Source organism: Sphaeramia orbicularis, chromosome 12, assembly GCF_902148855.1.
Source record: "Sphaeramia orbicularis chromosome 12, fSphaOr1.1, whole genome shotgun sequence".
NCBI classification, from domain to species: domain Eukaryota; kingdom Metazoa; phylum Chordata; class Actinopteri; order Kurtiformes; family Apogonidae; genus Sphaeramia; species Sphaeramia orbicularis.
This window is the reverse complement of record NC_043968.1, coordinates 30,838,826-30,860,318: the sequence shown is the minus strand read 5'-3', so window position 1 is coordinate 30,860,318 and position 21,493 is coordinate 30,838,826. Positions and strand designations below refer to the sequence as shown.

The window sequence follows — 21,493 nt, the reverse complement described above, 5'->3', positions numbered from 1 at the left end:
ACCAACACATTTTTTTTTTACACCAGGATGCTGTTTGTCTGACCATGACTTCAATAAAAGCTACTATGCCTTCACACCACAATGACCAGCTGGTAAACAAGCAACTGTTAAGAGAATGAAAAAAACAAGGGGAAATAAACTGATGGGAGAAATAAACACCCAAGATTTGTGGCTGCAGTGTTGCAACTGAAATAAGTACATATATTATTAGATAAACAGACTTAAATGTCAGCTACTGTTACAGGTCTAGCTTAAGGCATCTTTGAGAGACTGTTACGCACAAGGTCACGGTGAAGACGACAGTGCCAAGAGGTGAACTCAAACCTAACGAAAAAGCATGAAGTGTTTTCCTTAGCTTTATAACATACTGTGTATAGTTCAGTTGGTGTTATAAATGTACATGTCATTATCACTGTCTGTTTTAGAATTTGACACTTTGTGGGTGAAATGATCTCTGGGCTGTGTGTTTGTGGCTTTACAAATGTTGGAAGGTGGTATAATGACATAAGATATAACAGCTGAAAAACAATAATAGGGATGTTTTGACACTTGCTCTTGTGGTTAATGTATAACCACAAAGCCTGGTAAATGTGGCCAAGCAAACAAGAAACCCATAAAACGAATTCAAACAAATTCTGAAGGAGACTACGAAACAAATCCGTGAAGCATGCAAAAGTAAGTTAGTGGCCGGCTCTTTCCTCTGATAGCCGTTAACTCACCCATGTGTGGGCAGAATGCAATCTCTTTTCTAATCCTCATCCCCTGACCCCACCCTGCACTGCTTTCTCTGGCCAAAGAGTCACAACGTTTCTCACTCACAACAGTGCCAAGCCGGGTTTAAGAAGTGACCCAGAGCGTAACTAAAAAAGTCTGAGCTGTCTCAAGACTCTTAGTATCTGGGGCACACAAAACATCATTACTGTGATGTGGATAATTACAGTGCAAAAGGGTGGCCTCTTAAGCATGTAATACACTCTTTTACCTAAAGAAGTCAATCTCTCTGAGGCTGACAGCTTGCAGCATATGATCCCGGTAAACAAATACTTTTGCAAGGCACAAAAGTGCCATTAAAGGCCAAAACTGTCAACACAAATTCCATTTTTACTAGGGGGAGGGAACCAAAAGGGTTAGGACGAGGGAGAAGGGGAGGAGGAAAAAAGGACTTGATCACTTCTGGTTGCTTTAACTTGCATGGAGGTTGTCATGGAAACATTTCTATGAAGTTAACAGGGATAAAACCTGAACATTTGCCATTTAATTGCCTTTAAGCTTAGTAACAAGGCCAAGTTAGCTATATATGAAAACACACTGTGCAAGATGCGTGGATGGGCTCTGTGAAATGTTTAAAAAAGTGAAGCTGGTTTCACCTCTCCCTTACCCATTTTCCCCTCAAATGCAGCAACACCTCAAGGGTTGAGCGAGCAGTCTGTTTCATTACAGAGGTGTTGGGGGATGGGGGATGTTGAAATTCAAAAGCTAATCCAAAAGTGGGCAAGTGTTTCATTGCCTAAAAGTAGTCTGACTCTCAACAGAACTGATATGATCACTGCATTAAATCCACTTTAAGGACCTATTCGACTGTTGTAATGTGTTATTTTGCACTGAAACAGTTTTCTCACTTAACAGTTTCTACATGCATAGAAAATGTACGCAAAGTTTCACTTTAAAAAATTTTTAAAAACATTTTCTACGTCATCTTACCAAGCTACACTTTCCATATCTCAGATAAAATCATGCATCAACCAGTGTTCATTGAGCTGAAAGCAGAATCTTAATTTTGATAAATGATTGAAACATATGACAGAGTATACACATTAATCCTGTGGAGGACATTCATTTTCCAATTACCATAATGTAGAGCACGACCGCCCGATGATAAATGCAGCAATCAAAAAATGGATGCAGAGTGGGGAGAGTCGGGGTAATAAGTGCACTGCTCCCAACACCGGTCAGTCTTGGAGGGAGACTAATGGCAAATCTCTCTGCGTGTCTCCCACTGGCTTGGGGTGTGGGGTGGAGGGGGGGTGTATGTGTTTTACCAAATCAAGGGACTTTTCTTACCACACAACACCAAAACAAGTCAACAAAACTCTACGAAATGTTTTGAACATGCTTTAAGAAATAATTACGGGGGCGCTTCAACAAAGGGGCTGATTGTGTACTGTCGCTGACATATTTCACAAGGGGCATTTATTGCTGCCTGGCCTTTGAAGAGTGAGAGCTGCTGAGTGAGGGGGGAACTGGCCCACACCTGCATAACTGAGGAGGGAACACCTGTGCACCCTGCGGCTCGAACAAGGAGGGTCGATCCAGCTAATCCAAGGGTGAAAGCTGATCAGAGGACAGGCCCGAAGAGTTCAGCTCCCACTACCTCGTTAGCCTTTCTTAACAAAAAAACAAAAAAAAGTTACATGTATTGATTTTAGGGCCACAGTGATTTTTAAGAGAATAGTGTCAGGACACAGAGAGTGAAAAGGGAAATCAACTGCAGCTTAGGAGCATTTAGTTTTTATTATTATTATTATTATTATTTTTTTATCTTATCTACTGATAATTTCAGGTTTATCAGCATGAAAAATGACATGCCACCAGCATCACTGTTTATTTCTGGACAGCGAAAAATGATGGATTATAAAAATGGAGAAGCAAGCACTCACGGTAAGATGTTGACTGCTAATAATCTGCTGATAATTCTAATTATTAAGTATATAGATGTTGATCTGGTATTGACAATTACAAAGTAGTTGCAATTTATGCCTTGGAGCTAATTATATTTTATTTTTAATGCATAGCTTTGAGCTTAAGAAACTATGAGTGTTTTGTTTTTTGTTTTTTTTTTTTAAAAGAGGGCAAAAAGAATAAGATCATGCATGCAGAAATATAAGCAATCATCATGAATATAGGTGATATATCACATTATTCAGAAGTAAAATGTTACAATGATCTCTTATTTTAAGTGATAAATAAGACAGGGGTAAACAAATTATATGTTAACTTTAATAAATTTAGTGTTTAATTCTTCTTTTTTTATTTTAAGTATATATGAAATATACCCATACATTTACATTTATCACACACAAAGAGACTTCAAGAAAATTAGTCAAACCGGACATTTACTTTCTAATACTGCAGACTTCTGAATATATCAGAACGTAAACTTGGCTTTTTCTTTTCTTTCTTTCTTTCTTTTCTTTTTCTTTTTTTTTTTTTTTTTTTTTTTTTTTTTTTGTTTTGTTTTGTTTTGTTTTAATTTTTTCTTCTTTACATAGATGACAGTTTGTGGCAAATCTAAAGTGGATTTAGGTGCGTTTAGGAACGTACAGGTAGTCCAACCAATAGCCTATGTAGATGTGGAACATTACAGAAGTCAGTGTTAAGCGTTCAGAGAAGACATCCGAACATTAAAGAGCCGAGACCTCCACTAGGTTTGGTGAAATATGTCAACTAGAACGCACACAAAGTCCACACGCAACACGTAAACACAGTAAATTCTAAGTTAAATGCGGAGGTCCACTTCCTAATTCAAGTACAAGTGGACAGAGAAGTAGTGAGAAAAAAAAAAAAAAAGTCAAAGCGTGCGGAGAGAAATAAGCACTTGGACAAGAACAACTTACCAGGAAAAATGGCAGGTATAATTTCCCTCACGGTAAAGTCAAAGGGACACGCCAGGTGAGAAGCAGTCGTCCTCTACACTTGCAGAGATCTTCACACGTGACTGTCCAAGTTCACCATAACGCAGAGAAAATGAACAACAAGCTGCAGAGTAAATAAAAAGCTCAAATATTCCTCCGCTGGGCACTGCTGTCGGAGACACACACACACTCTCTCCTGCTGTCTCCCGTCAACGCCGCTGTTATTACTAATGCAACAGAGGGGAAAGCAGTACACTGAGTCCTGTTTGAATGACGCGCAATGCGAGCAAGAAGAAGCGGCTTGTTTTTTTTTTTTTTTTTTTTTTTTTTTTTCTCGTTACGATTCAAACACACATCAAGCCGTATCGCAGCAAGCAAGCAAGTATATTTGGGACTAGAAACCCCCCCAGGGGAGGCACTTGCTTGTGCGCGGAGGTGTGTGTTGTTATTTTTGGGTGTACTGCGACCCCGTGTGACGTCAGGGCCACCTGCTATGTAAACATAAAGTGTTTCTTAAAAAGTTTGTTTTCTCTTTTACACACGTTTCACGGTCCGCTGTTGCTCCACCGGACACCGCTTTATACCGGTGGTTTCCGCGGCTTGAGCAGAGAAGCTGCGTTCATGGGCAGATATTGTTATTTTTGGGAAGTGAACCGGCAACCGTAAGGGTATGACGGGAGGAAGCCTTCAACCTAAAGAGGAGGACACAAACCCGGCTGTGTTTGCACCGACTATCCCATAAGTCGCTTTTATTGCAAATGGAAACTTATTAAACCCATATCCAAATAATCTGATTACATTTAGCACTTTTTTTTTTTCGCTCTTTCTGCGACAACTATGTAGCCGACATTAACAGTTTTTTTTTTTTTTTAAATTCTCATCTACATCTATGTTAATATTGATACTATTAGTTATTCTTCTGTTACAATATGTACGCTGAGAAATCCTATTAAATACATATTTACTTTGCGTTACTGAATTTCTCTGAAAAAGCACAAGCACAAAACAAATACAGAATTTGCGTAAATTAGTGATACAGTTATAATCACTAAGAATAAATGATCAAAATCAGATAGGTTTAGTGCAGTTACAATGAACGACACATATTCCATAAAAGTCTATAATTTTTAAATTTGTCTGCGCACTTTATTAAAAATACAAGTCATATGTGCACAGCATTAACTGTTAACCATACGTATCTTTACACATTATAACTAGTATTGTTATTTCAGCTATCCACAACGGTACTTGAATGCAGCCCAAATATTTGTATAGTTAAAATTAAACGTGTTTTTCAGGTTTCTTTAAATAACGTCACTGCAACCAAAGTACTTTCTTGTGAATTTAAAAAAAAAAAAAAAAAAGGCAGGATGCAGTGTTTGACCAAAGGAATTTTCTTACCTATTTTGTCCTACCATCGCAAAAATAATTTCACCTTTTTTTTTTTCCTATTATTCATTTAATAGTCGAGTCGAAGTTATTCATACAGTTATTATAATTAGAATGGTTCTCTCTCTTCTTTCTTTTCTTCTTTTTTTCCCCAAAACCTCTGAGACGGTGACGGTCTAGAAATGAGTGGCCAGATTATTATCATCTGAAAAAAGAAGAAAGGGTGGGGGTCAAGATGAAAAATATATAAGTATATATATATATATATATAAATATATACGAAACGCCAGAAGTGATCTGCGTGTCCTTTTCTCACTGCTGTCTGCACTTTATCATTTTATAGTTTTGATCTTATTTGTGCTATAAATGGCTGAGTGAGAGAAACATATAGAGGGAGAGGCGACATGTAGGTTTTTTGATTAATAAAACGATTTCTTAAAGTCGGAGTATGGTATAGGCTATTTTAGTTTTAAAACACTGATCATAAAATACATTCGACATGTTCTTATTAGTGGCATACATATTGTAAATATGTATTGCATGTTATTGAGTAGTCTTTTCTTTGTAATACGCAATATGAACTACTGAATATTTACTCTAAAGATACTAAAATAGGCCTGTCAAAAAAAATCAAAAATGTTTATTATATTCCTATTTCTGTGCTTATGTGATGCAAAAGGAAAATGATTGCATTCGTAAATATTGGTCGTATATTTATATTAGGTGTCGCAATGTGCCCTGAAATAGTAAGTTACATTATGTTTACGTTAGAAATCTTAACAGCGTTTAAAAATTCCACCAAATGAGGGAGAAGGGAGCAGCATCAGCGAGGGGATGGGGATACAGCAGGTAGACAGAAGAGGACAGAAGTGTGGGGGTTTGCTGCCACCTGCTGGTGAAATTAATAAGAGCCTCCAGGGATCAAATACAAGACAAAGCCCTGTAAATAACCCTCCTGAAAGTTTCATTTTTGTCTCTTTGCTTCTTAATTGAACTTCTAGTGCACCAAAGCCTAAAACCTCACAGTCACAAAATGAGAGAAAACTGAAAAAATAAGTTTATTTAACAATAGTGAAACAGTAACATGCATCTGTGGGCTGTGTGATCACATAGTGCCATCTACTGACATACATATGATATGCAAGTTGTGCTGTTTTTATATATATATATATATATATATATATATACATATATATATATATATATATATATATATACATATATATATATATATATATATATATATATATATATATATATATATATATATATATTGCTCATTTTGATTTTTTTGTAAAACTCCAGAGATATCCTAATTATCTCTAATCCATTAGTCTTTTTGTCCTTATGCACTTGAATCACTTCCCTCACAATGAACAACTTTGAACATGACTCCATCATACACACAGTCCACTGGTTTACATAACAAACCGAAACACCACTTGGACCTTTTTGGAAATTTTGTCACAAAGTGCACTGTGAGAATGGGAATTCCACGCAGCAGCAATTTGGCTGTCTGTTTGTGAATGCTGAACCCAAATATGGCCTTTACCTCCATCCACCTACCATACTCATTCTGTAAAACAACTCTGGTGGACTGAAGAATTTTACGCTGTAGCGATCTAGCTCATTTTCCATTCCCACAATGCACTTTGTGACAAAATCTCCAAAAAGGCCTGAATGACGTTTTGGTTTGTTATGTAAACAATCGGACTGTGTTTATGATGGAGTCAATTTCGAAGTTGTTCACCGTGAGGGAAGTGGTTCACGTGCGTAAGGACAGAAAGACTAATGGATTGGTGATAATTAGGATATCACTGGGGTTTGACACATTTGAAGCTTTAAGCGTTGAGTAGACTGACATACAAAGAACATACAGGGGTTGGACAAAATAATGGAAACACCTTCACCTCAAGATGATAATGCCCCAATCCATACAGCTAGAATTGTTAAAGAATGGCATGAGGAACATTCTAATGAAGTTGAGCATCTCGTATGGCCGGCACAGTCCCCAGACCTCAACATTATTGAGCATTTATGGTCAGTTTTAGAGATTCAAGTAAGACGTCGATTTCCACCGCCATCGTCTCTAAAAGAGTTGGAGGGTATTCTAACTGAAGAATGGCTTAAAATTCCTTTGGAAACAATTCACAAGTTGCATGAATCAATACCTCGGAGAATTGAGGCTGTAATTGCCGCAAAAGGCGGACCTACACCCTATTAAATTATATTTTGTTGATTTTTTAAGGTGTTTCCATTATTTTGTCCAACCCCCGTAACAGTTTAACAAAATGTTCTTTGTGTGGTGGTATCTAATAAGGTTCTTCAAATCATGTTCAATGTATAGTTTTGAAAGTATTTGTGATTATCTTTGCAATTTACTGATTACTTTACTAATTTTTTTTCGCTTATCTGCCTCATAAGAAGCTACAAATTGGAACATAAAAGACTAAAATTGCTATTAAAAGTCACAAGAGTGGCTCTCTGGCACTAAAGAGGTACAAACAATGGAACAAAGAGTTCTTTGAGGACAAAGATCTCTCTCAACTACCTGTTACGGATTGTATAACCAGCCCTTTAAGTCTATTTACAAGATATACTGCGTGGGTATGGTTACACTGCATATCACGGATTAGCTGAATTAAACTTCCTATCCGAGACAGTGGTGCACACAGTCTTACTCACAAGTTCAATTTTCTAAGAACACTGTAATCCTTAGTCTTCTGTTCTGGGCAGTGAACCTGAAAAATGAAGGCTGCCTCTAATAGCAATGATGCGAGAGGATCTGCAGATACTCAATCCAGACGCCAATACTCTCATAACAGAGACGAGACTTTCAAACTAAATAATGGAACTAATAAGAATTTGATACAGTATTGATCTCATTGAGGAAAGTTCTCCACGTGGAGGTCAAAGGTTAACGTCAGCATTTCAGCATCTCTAAAATAGAACTTTCAGTATAACACAGATCAACACAATATAGAAATGCATCAAATATAGGCCTTTTTTTCTCTGTTTTAAACTGCATGCTTTAAGGAGTGTTTTCATGTATTTATTTTGTAACTAGCATACATATTGTGGGGGGATTATTGAAAGGATAACTGGCTTGTCGTTGTGCAGTTCTATGTGTCCTATTAATAGGACAGGCTCAGACTCACAATGTTCAGCTGTAACCGAACTCCATCTGTCAAGTCACGTCCTCTCCCTGCTCTCCCTTCTACAGTATCACTGCAGCCAGGCTAGGGGCACTCCGGTCTGTGCCACCCTCCGAGCCAGACAGGCAGGCAGACAGGCAGGCAGGCAAGTAGACACACAGACCTTCTCCCAGGTCCAGGCACAATATGGAGGGTCTTTACATTCAAGCCACAGAGGAGGACGAGGTGATGATGGAGCATGAGGAGCAGGAAAAAAGTAGGGAACAAGACGAAGGAAGAATAAAGGCCTGCTCTCCTGCGGGTTCCACAGAGGAGGAAGCTGACGAGGACTCTGAACCGGAGCCTCCACCCATCATTCGAAGGAAAGTGTCATTCGCTGATGCTTTTGGCCTCAATTTGGTGTCCGTCAAGGAGTTTGACAATGCTGAAGTGACAGACTCAGAGATGATCAATCCGCCTGAGATGGAGGAGACCCTTTCCTCAGAGGAGTTCTACATGTCCTGCCTGTTTACTGTTCCCTCAAGCCCAGAGGAGCTAGATCAGCACCTAGAGCTGCAGATGATAGAGCTGGAGAGCATCGAGCTTCTTCCACGAAGCACCACACTCCGTGGCATTATCAGGGTGGTCAACCTCTGCTACAATAAGTGGGTTTATGCCAGGATCACCGTGGACCGCTGGAACAGTTACTTTGACCTTTTGGCAGAGTATGTGCCTGGATCCAGTGATAGGAAAACAGACCGCTTCACCTTCACATATACTTTTGTTCCTCCGTTTGAGAGAGAAGGGACCAGAGTGGAGTTCTGTCTACGATATGAGACGTCAGTGGGCACCTTCTGGGCTAATAACAGAGAAATGAACTATGTGCTGTTCTTCCACCAGAAAGAACATGTAAAAGATCATGGGCCTCGGGTGCAAGAGGAGAGCACCAGCTATAAAAACAAGAGGAGCTGTCTGAAGGCAAACCGGTGAGAACATCTGATGCTGAATCTTTTTTAAACGCATGACATCAATCCCAACAGAGAAGAAGTCATGTCACCCTTGTCAACAACTGATGTCGTTTCATAGTAGACAGCTTTATCATTGCACTTTTGTCAAACAATATCTATAGTGCAAATAATCCTCCCCTTGAATTAAAGACAACAAAAAGCAAGATAAATTGCTGTAAAATGAAACTGACAGTGTGAGTATGTGTTAAAACCGTGTTGTCTTCTCCTCATTAGGAGTCTAATACACGTAGCCCTGCTGGCAGGCTAAGCCATTGTGTTTTTACAGGAAACTGTTACGTAAGTTTTTAGTACTGGATTTTTGGACTGAAGCACGCGCATTGCCCATTTAAGGTCGGATGTCTTTCCAGGTTTCCATGACGTCTCACTGATATGGGAGAAAGATCAGCTTACTTCATCTTCTTTGACACTAAGTTAGAAATTGCTCTTTTTTAATCTGAGAACATCTTGACTACATGAAATGAGATGTTCTAGTCAGGGTTGATGTTGGCTTGTGCTGTCATTATGGAAATGATAATACTGTAGACAAACATGTTTAATTGAATGTCATAATATAAAATAGAATCTGATGGAAACAAGCACAACAGAAGCCGTTTTGTTTACACTCCTAAACTCTTCTTTATTATATTAGTATCACATTTTAGTAATAAAGATAAGATACTGTTGAATGAGGGAAAATTGACAAGGATAAATATCACAAGACTGGCTTGAGACATCATGAGGCGTAATTTTTTAAAGCCAATTTAATAGAAATGACAGTTATTTAAGTGATGTGCTCTCTAAACAACATACTGTGACTTTATTATTGTTATGCTTTATTTTGAACCACAGGAGGGGAAGTGCAGAGGAGAAGACCAGAGACACCATTAACCCAACATCATTTAACACAGGTGGGAATAACGTTCATGTAAATGTGGGCAAATGCGTTTATGTCAGAGTGTGTGTATTTAGATAAGTGTGCATGTCAACTTTGACCCTACATTTTTTTGGGCCTAAGTTGTTGAGCCATTTGTTTTGCAGAAGCAGAGGTGGCTGACAGAAAGACATTGGAAAGCACAGAGATACTGTCATTATTATGCTGTGAAGAACGCAAACCTTTGGTGAGGTTTATTTATTAATTTTTGAGATCATAATTTTCTTGAATCTGTGGGGAAAAAAAAACATGAAAATTACCCAGAAGTAAATGTAGCAATAAAATGCATATAAACACAACTCATGACAGCAGAAACCATGCCATATTGGCTTGTGCTCAGTGAGTCCCAGAAGAATATGGAAAGTCAGCTAACCTGATACTTGAGAACATGCTTCAACTCGCTCATGTGAGTGCTATTAATATTAAATGCAACCTGCTTGTAAAGGTGCAGTATAGCTGATTATGTAAACAGCTATGTACAGGGGTTGCAACAGTGTTGCATCATCACATCCTCATTTCACTGCAATGAATAATTGGATGTCCGATGAAGAAATTATATAAAATTAAATCATATTTTATGCCACATATTTTTGACATGAAAAAATATGTAAAGAGTTGATAATGTTGCACACCAGACTAATGGCTTCAGGCTAAAGTTTAAGTAGTTAAAACATAAACATCTAGTTTAACCCTTGACCTTTGGCCTTTTTGACAGGTGGACAGCTTAAAAAGCAAGCACAGAGCAACACGTATGGCACGTGTGCGGGACCACTACTCCCAGAGGAGGCAGCATTTACCAGAGGCTTATTCACATGACTTACCCAATGGCCAGAAGGTGTCTGAGCCAATTTCATCTCTATGGGACACCCCAGCCTGTCTTCTCCACAACCATCCTACGACACAACGTAAAACAGGTCTACAGGTCCTCACCTACCACCAGATTCCTCTGCTTACACTGGACTGGAGCGATGACAAACCGCAGCAGTGGGGGGCTGCTGATGTGGATGACATCTGGACTGAAGGAGCTAAAATGGCCTTGTCAAAAGCATCAGAGGAAAATATGGAAGAAACAGCTTCTGTTAACGATATATGGGAGGCCTTTCTCAACGGTACAGATGAAACCAGTGATAAAGAAACCTCTGTGTGCGATGGATGGCAGGCTTTTCTTAATGGCCCCAGTTTTGAGGACCATTCTGGTGTTCCGGAGTCAGAGTGGCTGCAGACAGCAGCTTCGGTGTCTCCCTCAAATGATAAAGAGCCACGCACACAATGTGCAGCAAGCAGTCAAGTGCATGAATTTCAGGTGGGCAAAGATACACCCAACAACTTCCACGCACACACGTCAAGTGCATGTCAGCCGCTGTCAGACACCTGTGAAACATCGCTGGCTAATGTCGCCTTGAACACCGAAGACCACCAGCCAGCAGAGGCATGTGTCAGTAGCCCCGGAGATGACAACACAGCGACACTAGATGCATCCCAAAGGTCACAGACAAACTATGTAACAGAGACTGTGCAGGAATTTAGCCTCATGGGGGCAATGCCTGTGGCCAAGGGCTCTGTTGACAGCTCAAGTGAGTGTCACAAGCACGAGATCTGGGAGCAAGAAAGAGAAAGAATAATAGGAGGAGCAGAAGGAATAGGAGGAGATGAGCCCTTCATACCGCACACAGCTGACTTAGTAACAAGCTCAGGGGAGTCAGAGACAACAGACATGACAGCAAAGCCACAGTCTCAGAATGCCAGCGCTGTTGATAGGATCTCACAGGGAGCAAGGCTGGATGAGGGTCTTTCTTACAGCAGGGAAGGGGAGGTTACAGGTACCACACACAATACGGTGGATGACACGCTGGCATTTAAGGAGACAATCAGACAGGGGACACAGGACGGGGAGAGGTTTGTCTTTTTCACATTCAGACAAGAAGTGGAGGAGGGGATCACAATAAACTGTAGAGGAAATAAAGAATCCAGAGAAGAGGAAATATTTAGGCCACAGAAAACAGAAGAGTGTCAAATCTCCCAGAGGTATGCAGATGAAGAGCAATGCCAGGGAGTCAGGCTGAACCGCAATTTTCTAGAGCAGAATGAGCAAGATGAAAACATAAGTGCACAGTCACATGCCACTGAATTCCATCCAAATCAAACATGTGTGGAACATTTTAGGCAAACAATGGCGAAAGAATTGAAATGGGACAAATCAGAGAGGGAAGGTGTGGCATCATGCAAGACAGACACAGAAGTGTTCAGAAAGGCAGAGGTGGAGCCTTTGTACTGTCAAACAAGTCAAGACACAATGGGACTAATTGGTGCCAAACCTGATATTATCCAGGTATTAAAAGAGGATGCATGGCCACATAATGACAAAGCTTCTCCATGTAATTTATCAGTGTGGCAGCAGGGAAACCCGGCAGTATTTTCAGAAATGCATAGCATACAGTCAAAGCCAATTGTTGCAGATGAAATGATATGTATTCAGAAAGAAATAAAGGAACAAGAGTCAACCCTGACACAAACAGCAAAAGATATGGCAGGTGACGGTGTATTAGTATCAAAGACAGAGAAAGGGATAAGTCTAAATTGTGGTGAAATAATACAAAGCAAAGAAACTCCCCCACCATCAGAGACAAAAGAAGAGCTATTTCCGCACACAGTAGGATCACTGGAAACAAAAAAGGCCTTTCAAAGTAACCGTAATACATTCAGGTCTTTTCCAACAGATAAATGCCAGCAAGAGGTGGGAGAAATAAGTTGTAGCCATTCACAGGATGATATGAAGGGTCACAAAGAGGATGTAGGATGCATTGGAATAGGCTCAGAAGATGTGCTGAAGGAGATAGTTGCAAAGAAAGACACTTCAACAGAGCTTCAACACCAACCTGAGACATTAGAGAGAATAGAGGAAGATATGAGTCAAAGAGGCAAAGATGAGAGGGTGAGAATTGAAAAGCTGAAAATAGAAGCAATGGGGGAGTTGATGGGTAATGCAGAGAACCCTCAGGAGGAGAGTAAGAATGCAACAGCTGAATCGGAAGAACAAGAGTTGTCAGCAGAAGTTGAGAGCTCTCCACATGTTGAATATAAAAAAATGTCAGAGAGAACAAAAGACTCTATTAAAGCAGAAAGTACAGAAGCTGTTGAACCGATTGGATCAGGATTGAAGATGTTCCTGGAAAGATTTGGAGAAGAGCTGGTCAGGAAGGTTTGGGAAGAGGTGTTTGATCAGAAAAACAACCCACAGGCCTTGACTGCACACACAAATGTTGTTGATGGATCCGAAGGCAGGCGGGTAGAAATATATAATACCACAGATGACTGCCAACTTGTACGAGCTACAATGACTTCTGAGAAAAGCTTCAATGAGACTCTTGATTCTGGTGTATTTTCAATGAATTGCAATGATTTCTCACTAAATGAGAGAGGTCAGTCACCCAACAAGACGGAAGAAACTCTATTCGTCTTTCATTCAGATACAAGTGCTCACCTCAATAAAGATCTAGACTCCACTTTGGGTACTCACAGTAGTCCGCCATCGACTAAATCAGCCCAAAGCTCCCCGAAGGATCAGGAATACTCGGAAATAAAAGAAAGATCAGTCACCCATCAGGAAGCAGATAGCCAAACAGAGGACTGTGTAGACGCCCACAGGGAGAGCTGTGATCGATCAGCCCAGTCTTCTCACAAACACCTGAGTTCCACCTCCAAGGAATTAAAAGAGGCTGATGGGGTTGGACAGTGGAATACTTTATACATCCTCAGTCACATCACCAGACTTCTAATCTGTGCCTTTTTAGTCAGTGGATCCTTTCTCATCTTTTTTCTATATGATTTCCCAGTATTCTTTGCACTCTATGCATTTTCAGTGTGCTGGTGGTTTTATAAGTGGAAGAGACATCAGATGGTAAAACACAGCCTTCCTCCTCCTCCTGAGAGGAACGTTGAATGTAGCACTATTTAAACCATTATTAATCTAATTTTGAGACAGATGAAACTAAATTCAGCACATATCCTGAGTGTGTGTTTTTGTTTGCTTACTTTTTTGGTCATTTTCTATTGGTGGGATACTTAAGAAAGGCTTTGTTACGTTGATCAAATCAACACCTATATACAGATTGAGTGTATGATGTGTGCTGTGTTTTATGGGCCCAAAGTTCCTTGTCATTGTACCAACTGAAACAAAATGTGTCTGTAGATGAAAGGTGCTACTAAAAGTAGTAGATAAGAGAACATCTCTTTCTTTGGTTTGTTCAGTATCTTAAATAGTTTCATTTAATTTTTCAGTTTTCCTAAATATACACAAAATATGACATTAAAAATGTTAAATCGTTTTGTGTTTTTCTACCGAGTATTTGGGTTTTCTACTATATTTTGGCATCATGTCTTTGAAATGACGCAAGTAGGAGCTTGGAAACAATTCACAAAGTATCCTTAAGACAATACAATAATGTTTTATATTTAATAATACTTTATTTTTTCAGATCAGATTTAGGGACTGGTTTCGTGACTCCCAGGAAATATTAGACCAGTCTCAATTTTGCTGTTAAATTCATCTAATGCATAAAGTATTGCCTAGAATGTTAGCAATGTGAAACTAACCAGTGGTATAAACTGATGAAAAGGGTAAAAAAATAAATAAATAAACCGGTCATGATTTGTGGCTTGTTTGTGGTTTACCAAAAATGACATACTGTAAAGATAAAATAAGGAAACTGAACAATTTAGATGAAGGTAAACTAAGCCGAAGAAGTTGAATTTTCCCTCTAAGTGCTATAATTCTTTCCAAAAGTAAAAGTTTTCTACTGGAGTGACTTGAATGGTTTGAAGTGGTAGTGTCTTATAGTGTGAAACAAAGTCCTTATTTACCCAGAATTCAAAGCAAATTAGTCCTACTTAAGACTGTGAAGAACTAAGCAGCTTTGTGATACAGATATGTTTCTAAATCTATCTGAAGTCGGGTTATTAGTCAGTTCAAAGTCTTTGTCAATGTCCGTCTTTTTGAAACCAGCACCTCAGCATTTGTTAAACTGCTCTTACATACATCCATCATGTCCTGTTACCTGCGTTTATGTTTGTTCCTTAATATTTCTCATCTCCTTATTCATACATTTAAAGACACTTTGTAGTTCTTTGAAAAGAAATCAAATGCAATTGTTATTAACCTTATGAAACATATCCTGAACAGGTCACAGTTTGGACTGTTTGAAGGACATCAGCTTAAGGAAATAAAAATCAAACAGTCCGAAATACTTTGTGATATTATATTTTTAAATCGATGGAGGTGATTATCAGATGAGGCAACCCTTTGAACCTAAAAGCAGTTTCTCTTGAAAGTGAATAACACGTCTCCATCCCTGCCTCCGTCTCCCAGGAGTCATTTATCGTTTCAATTTTAGTGCCTGCTGACTGGAGTTGGAATTAAGTCAAATTCACATAGCAAATACATTCTGCTTCTCATGTGACCTACTAAAGGCACTATAACCAAGGTTAATAATTCAGCATTTTGATGTCTGAATCACTACTCTTTCCAGATGCCTTTTCAGCGCAGAGTCATGCCATTTCAAAGGTCTTTTACAGTCTGCCTTTTGATGTTCCACAATGAATACAGCACTGGATATTAAATCCATGTGATACACAAGTAACCAGATGCAATACAGTGAGCAAGTACAACATCTATGCCAATAGAGAAGTGTAACGGATAGTGGAGAGAGGACCCAAATGCAACACACAGATTCATAATCAAAAAAGGTCTTTATTAGGATTTTTAGCAAAAGGACACCAAGTAGAGGAAGAGTTCAGATGAGCAAGTGTGATTTAAACCCCGTTTCTGACGTGCCAGGTAAGACCAATACAGACCTGATCAAAATCTTAAGACCAGTTGAAACATAGCTAGAATTTACCTTTTGCACATTTGGATCTTAATGAGGTTTTAAGTAGAGCTACAATATACAAAACCAAGAAGGGGGAGTGAGACAAAAAGCACTTTGAAAAAGTAATTTATTGAAAACAACAAGTAAACTGAAATAGGCTGTTTATCAGCTGATCAAAAGTTTGATCAGCTGATAAACAGCCATCAGCTATAAAAGCCAAAATCTGCTCAAAATTCTCATTTTCTGTCGGGCATTCACACGGTCATGCCCTCCTGATGGCTAAAGCTAAGAAGCTTTCTCTTCTTGAACGTGGTCGGATCGTCGAGCTGCATAAGCAAGGCCTCTCGCAGCGTGCCATTGCTGCTGAGGTTGGACGCAGTAAGAGTCATTCTAAATTTTTTGACAGATCCTGAGCATTATGGAACGAAAAAGTCAAGTGGTAGACCCAAAAAAATTACACCTGCGCTGAGCTGGAGGATCCGATTGACTGTCCGTCAAGACACAGGGCGGTCCTTGACCCAAATTAAGGCCCTTACCGGTGCCGACTGCAGCGCAATAACCATCAGATAGCATCTGCGGGAAAAGGGTTTCAAAAACAAAAAACAAATTCAAAGACCTCGTCTCCTACAACGCTACAAAACTGCCCGTTTAGACTTTGCCAGGGAGCATCAAACATGGGACACTGAAAGGTGGAAAAAAGTTTTATTCTCTGATGAGAAAAAATTTAACCTTGACGGTCCAGATGGCTTCCAACGTTACTGGCATGACAAGGAGATCCCACCTGAGATGTTTTCTACCCGGCACAGTGGAGGGGGGTCCATCATGATCTGGGGTGCTTTTTCATTCAGTGGAACACTGGAGCTTCAGGTGGTGCAGGGTCGTCAAACGGCGGCTGGTTACGTGCAGATGTTGCAGCGGGCATCCCTCATGACTGAGGGCCCTCGTCTGTGTGGTAACAGCTGGGTTTAAAAACAGGACAACGCTGCAGTTCACAATGCTCGCTTGACGAAGGACTTCTTCAGGGAGAATAACATCACTCTTTTGGACCATTCTGCATGTTCCCCTGATTTAAATCCCATAGAGAACATTTGGGGATGGATGGCAAGGGAAGTTTATAAAAATGGCCATCAGTTCCACACAGTTGATGCCCTTCGTGAAGCCATCTTCACCACTTGGAGCAATGTTCCCACCAGCCTCCTGGAAACACTCGCATCAAGCATGCCCAAACGAATTTTTGAAGTGATTAACAAGAATGGTGGAGCTACTCATTACTGAGTCCTACTGATAAAATTTTTTGTTCTGGTTTGGAGAGTTTTTTGTAATTTTTTGAGCGATGGTCTTAAACTTTTGATCAGCTGATAAACAGCCTATTTCAGTTTACTTGTTGTTTTCAATAAATTACTTTTTCAAAGTGCTTTTTGTCTCACTCCCCCTTCTTGCTTTTGTATATTGTAGCTCTACTTAAAACCTCATTAAGATCCAAATGTGCAAAAGGTAAATTCTAGCTATTTTTCAACTGGTCTTAAGATTTTGATCAGGTCTGTACCTCAGGGCCAGAAAGGCAGGCTGGATTGAGGACCCAGTATGGGAAGTCCTCGTAGGCAGGCAGAAGCAAAGTTTTGGAAAGGCAGTGGATCGACGAAACCGAGCAACACCAAGACGCCGGGGAATGGAACCGGATTCTGCCTCAAACTGGAACCGGACTCTGGCTCAAACTGGAACACGGACTTTAACAGGAGGAGCCAAGCTCGAGGAAGCTGGGGCTGGCAAACACCAAGCCATCACAGGCAGATGAGAAACAGGATTCCTAAAAGCAGATCTCGTACTCCAAGGCAGAAGGCTGTTCAGTTTTATGGGGCAGAGACAAGATGTGGTCAGGATCAGGTGAGGTCAAAACTGGGAAATCAGGAAAGAACAGAACGCTAGAGTCAGGCATACCACAAAGATGATCTGGCAGTGAGTAAATGAACCAGAGCTGCTGATCTACTGAGCAGCTGATTAGGCACAGCTGAGAGTAACAGGTGGAACTGAGTTTGTCTGATGAAGTTTGGCAAGGTGAGGGAGGAATCAGCAGTGAAGCAGACTGTGACAAGAAGAGCTTTTTATGTGTACAGTCTAGTAAATGAGCAAAAAATAGCATTTATTTGCATTTTAATTACCTTTAGAGCAGCTAGGCCCTTCATTACCTCTGCCAAGGAGGTTATGTTTTCATCTGGGTTTGTCTGCTTGACTGTTAGCAAGGTAACTCAAAAAGTTATGCATGGATTTTGATGAAATTTTCAGGAAATGTTGATACTGGTACAAGGAACCAAAGATTAAATTTTGGTGGCGATTGGGGGGGGGGGGGCTGATCTGCCTTGGCAGAGGTCTGCGCTCTCCAAGTGCTTTTCTAGTTTATAAGTTGATCATTTAATCAGACGATTAAGATAATTCAAGTTTGCCTGTAACTGACCTCTCTGTTCTGCCTTTTGTTTTCCCTCCAGTGAAAGCATTTTATTACCTCCACCAAGGACTGCAGAGGTTATGTTTTTATAAGGGTTTGTTTGTTTGTTTGTCTGTTAGCAAGATAACTCAAAAAGTTATGGAAGGATTTTGATGAAATTTTCGAGAAATGTTGATACTGGCACAAGGAATAAATGATCTCATTTTGGTGGTGATGGGTGGGGGCTGATCTGCCTTAGCGGAGGTCTGCGTTCTCCAAGTGCTTTTCTAGTTTTCGTTGTTTTCTCAGCTTCCTTTTTCACCCCTATCTGTTTTCAGTAAACTTATCTGAAGATTCTTCAGCCTTACCTGCCAGCCACAAGATCTTCTCTGTTGTACCCTACGAGCAGCACCCTCTGGTGGATTGATTGAGAAATGCTTATTCCAATGCATTGCTTTTTGGATTTTTTTTTTCAAGAATTAATTTGTTATTCATCGATAGAACGTACAAAAATAGAATATAACAAGAATATACAAAACATCAGACATTCCAAGCCATAATAACCATAAAGTAATAAGGACATAAAAACTACAAGAATAGATAAAATTAAACATATTTAGACAAAATATAAATAAATTAATAAGAACAAAAATGAAGATTTGACAATAAGTAAAGGTACAGTTAGAAAAGGAAACAAAAATAATATAACAATATGAAGTGGCAGACCAATTTACTCAAGGTAATGGGCTCTATGCACAGCCCCACTACTTCCTCAAGTTAAGGCAGCTCCTTTATTTCCTGTCTTTCATTATTGGACACTGATTAATCCAGGTGTGTCTGACCACAGTAGTCACAACACAAAGTAGCAGACCACCAAAATTTAATCATTTCTTCCTTGTGCCTGTATCAACATTTCCTGAAAATTTCATCAAAATCCATCCATAACTTTTTGAGTTATCTTGCTAACAAAAACAAACAAACAAACAAACAAACACGCTCGCAAAGCGATCACAATACCTCCTGGCAGAGGTGACAAGAAAAGCACTCGGAGAGCGCAGACCTCTGCCAAGAGAGATCTGCCCCCCTCATCACCACCAAAACTTAATCATTTCTTCCTTGTGCCAGTATCAACATTTCCTGAAAATTTCATGAAAATCTATCTAACTTTTTGAGTTATCTTGCTAACAAACAAACAAACAAACGTGCAGGCACACACACACACACAAAGCAAAGCGATCACAATACCTCCTGGTGGAGGTAATGAATGAATAAAGTGTTAGTGATTCCCACCAAAATGTGTGCTACTGTTTCCCACCACACTAATGGCAGCAAATTCAAATGGAATGTACATGTTGCAATATTTAGTCTCTAATGTGTCTTTGAAAGGGCCAAAGGCCTTGGGGGATCCCACCAGGAAACCAGAGGGAAGAGAACTGAGGACATATTTGATAAAATGTCAGAATGGTATGAATTTTTGAAAATACAAGGTATTTTGGTGACCTTTAACCTACAACACGACCATGACATTAGACTGTTCATAGTACAAAGTACTCTTACGATACAATATGGCACTTACAAGATCATTAAATGGCCCATCATGAACATATTTATACATTGCACTGGACAAAAGAGTGGAGAAGCTGTGAAAGTTGCAATTTTCAGAGTTCAAAAAGTAATTTTTGGGGTGGGGTGGGGGAGGGGGGGTTTGGATGAAAATTAAAAAAAAAAAAAAAAAAAAAATTACACAGGAGTGCTTAGAGCATCTTGTTGCATCAGAAAATTAGAGCTAATGTGGTATTTGTTATTAAGCCCCCCCCACTGTGAGGCAACAGTGCTGCCCAACTTACCTTGAGATTCTACATCTAATTCTGCAAATCTTGAAAGTAAACAATGCTTATATTCCATTACAGTATGTACAGTACCTGATCATTGTGATGGCAGTAAGTGACAGCTATTATACATAGCTTAAAGAAAATGAAAAGTTCCTCACTTTTGTTTGACGATCTTTAGTTGATTACAGCACATATTCACCATGACGTGATTTAGATAAGCTGCAAAGTCACATTTATTTCCATCATTTTTTGGACATTTAGCATTGCTACACCTAGACCTGATGGACTGAACCAAACCCAGATCATAACACTCACACCACAGGCTTGTACTGTAGGTGCTAGGCATGATGGGTAATCACTTCATCCACTTGTCCTCTCACTCTGCTGTGCCCACCTCTCTGGAACAGGGTCAATCTGGACTCGTCAGACCACATGACCTTTTTCTATTGAAACACAGTCCAGCCTTTATGCTCTCTAGAAAAATGATGGTTATTTAAGAAATGAGAAACTACTCACTGCATTAAAGAACTTGTTGCAGCTGAAACACATTAATCACTGCAGTAATTATCCAGTGGAAGGCTTCTACATTTGCTTAATTTAATACATGTGGGAACTTTCTTTTGGCCGGGCTGGGTATCCATATCTAACCCTTGAGAGGGGTGAAATGTACAAAATATATGTACGTGTATATGAAACAGAAATAATGACAAAGATGTTTTAGGCCAAATCCATCTACTCAGAAAAGGATTTACATGATAACACCATTAGAAATTGTAGAGTATGGATGATTTAGTTTGTGACAGGTCTACAGTACATACTGTATTATCTAATGGTGCACTACAAGCAAAACACACTCACCATGTGACATCACAAGACTTTCATGTGTTGGTTTGAGTGACACTGCAGTTCAGTAAGTTACTTGATCCCGTCTGGGGTATGTTGACCTTTTGTAAGCTAGCGTCAATCCCATGCTGGCACCTTTAGCAAAGTGGAAGAGAGCCAGCAATGGCATAACAGAAGGGTAGTCTTCACTGGGCACTGGACTGAAGAGGTACAGTGTAAACCTGGCAAAACTACAGTAGTGCACAAAACAAAAATGAGCAGTGACAAGAAGGAGGTGACCAGAAACTTAATTAGTTGAAGTTTTACATGCAAGTTAGTCCATAATTTATCAATATAAATATATTAATTAATTTAAGAACTTATTCATACTGCTGTTGGCTAAAGAATAGGGTTGTATGTTCACTAATCTAGATGACAATGAGAGGTCATGATTTTTTTG

General features: G+C 39.6%; 2 protein-coding genes across 3 annotated transcripts in view; one reads left to right on the top strand and one right to left on the bottom strand.

Moving 5' to 3' along the window:
• foxp2 (forkhead box P2) overlaps positions 1-3,931 on the bottom strand; it is a 104,284-nt gene extending 100,353 nt beyond the window's left edge. Inside the window, 1 exon segment of the mRNA XM_030149757.1 lies at positions 3,615-3,931. The gene's annotated coding sequence lies outside the window, so the exon portion shown is untranslated.
• A 4,256-nt stretch (positions 3,932-8,187) lies between these two features.
• Positions 8,188-14,730, top strand: ppp1r3aa (protein phosphatase 1, regulatory subunit 3Aa). Of its 2 annotated transcripts, none has more exons than XM_030150855.1 (4): positions 8,188-9,141; positions 10,012-10,070; positions 10,207-10,280; positions 10,809-14,730. In XM_030150855.1, the coding sequence occupies exons 1-4, from the start codon at positions 8,363-8,365 to the stop codon at positions 14,046-14,048; spliced, it is 4,152 nt and encodes a 1,383-aa protein (XP_030006715.1). In that variant the 5' UTR covers positions 8,188-8,362; the 3' UTR covers positions 14,049-14,730. The 2 variants fall into 2 exon arrangements, with proteins under 2 accessions (XP_030006715.1, XP_030006714.1); XM_030150854.1 differs by having other exon boundaries at positions 10,201-10,280.
• Positions 14,731-21,493: the final 6,763 nt, after the last annotated feature.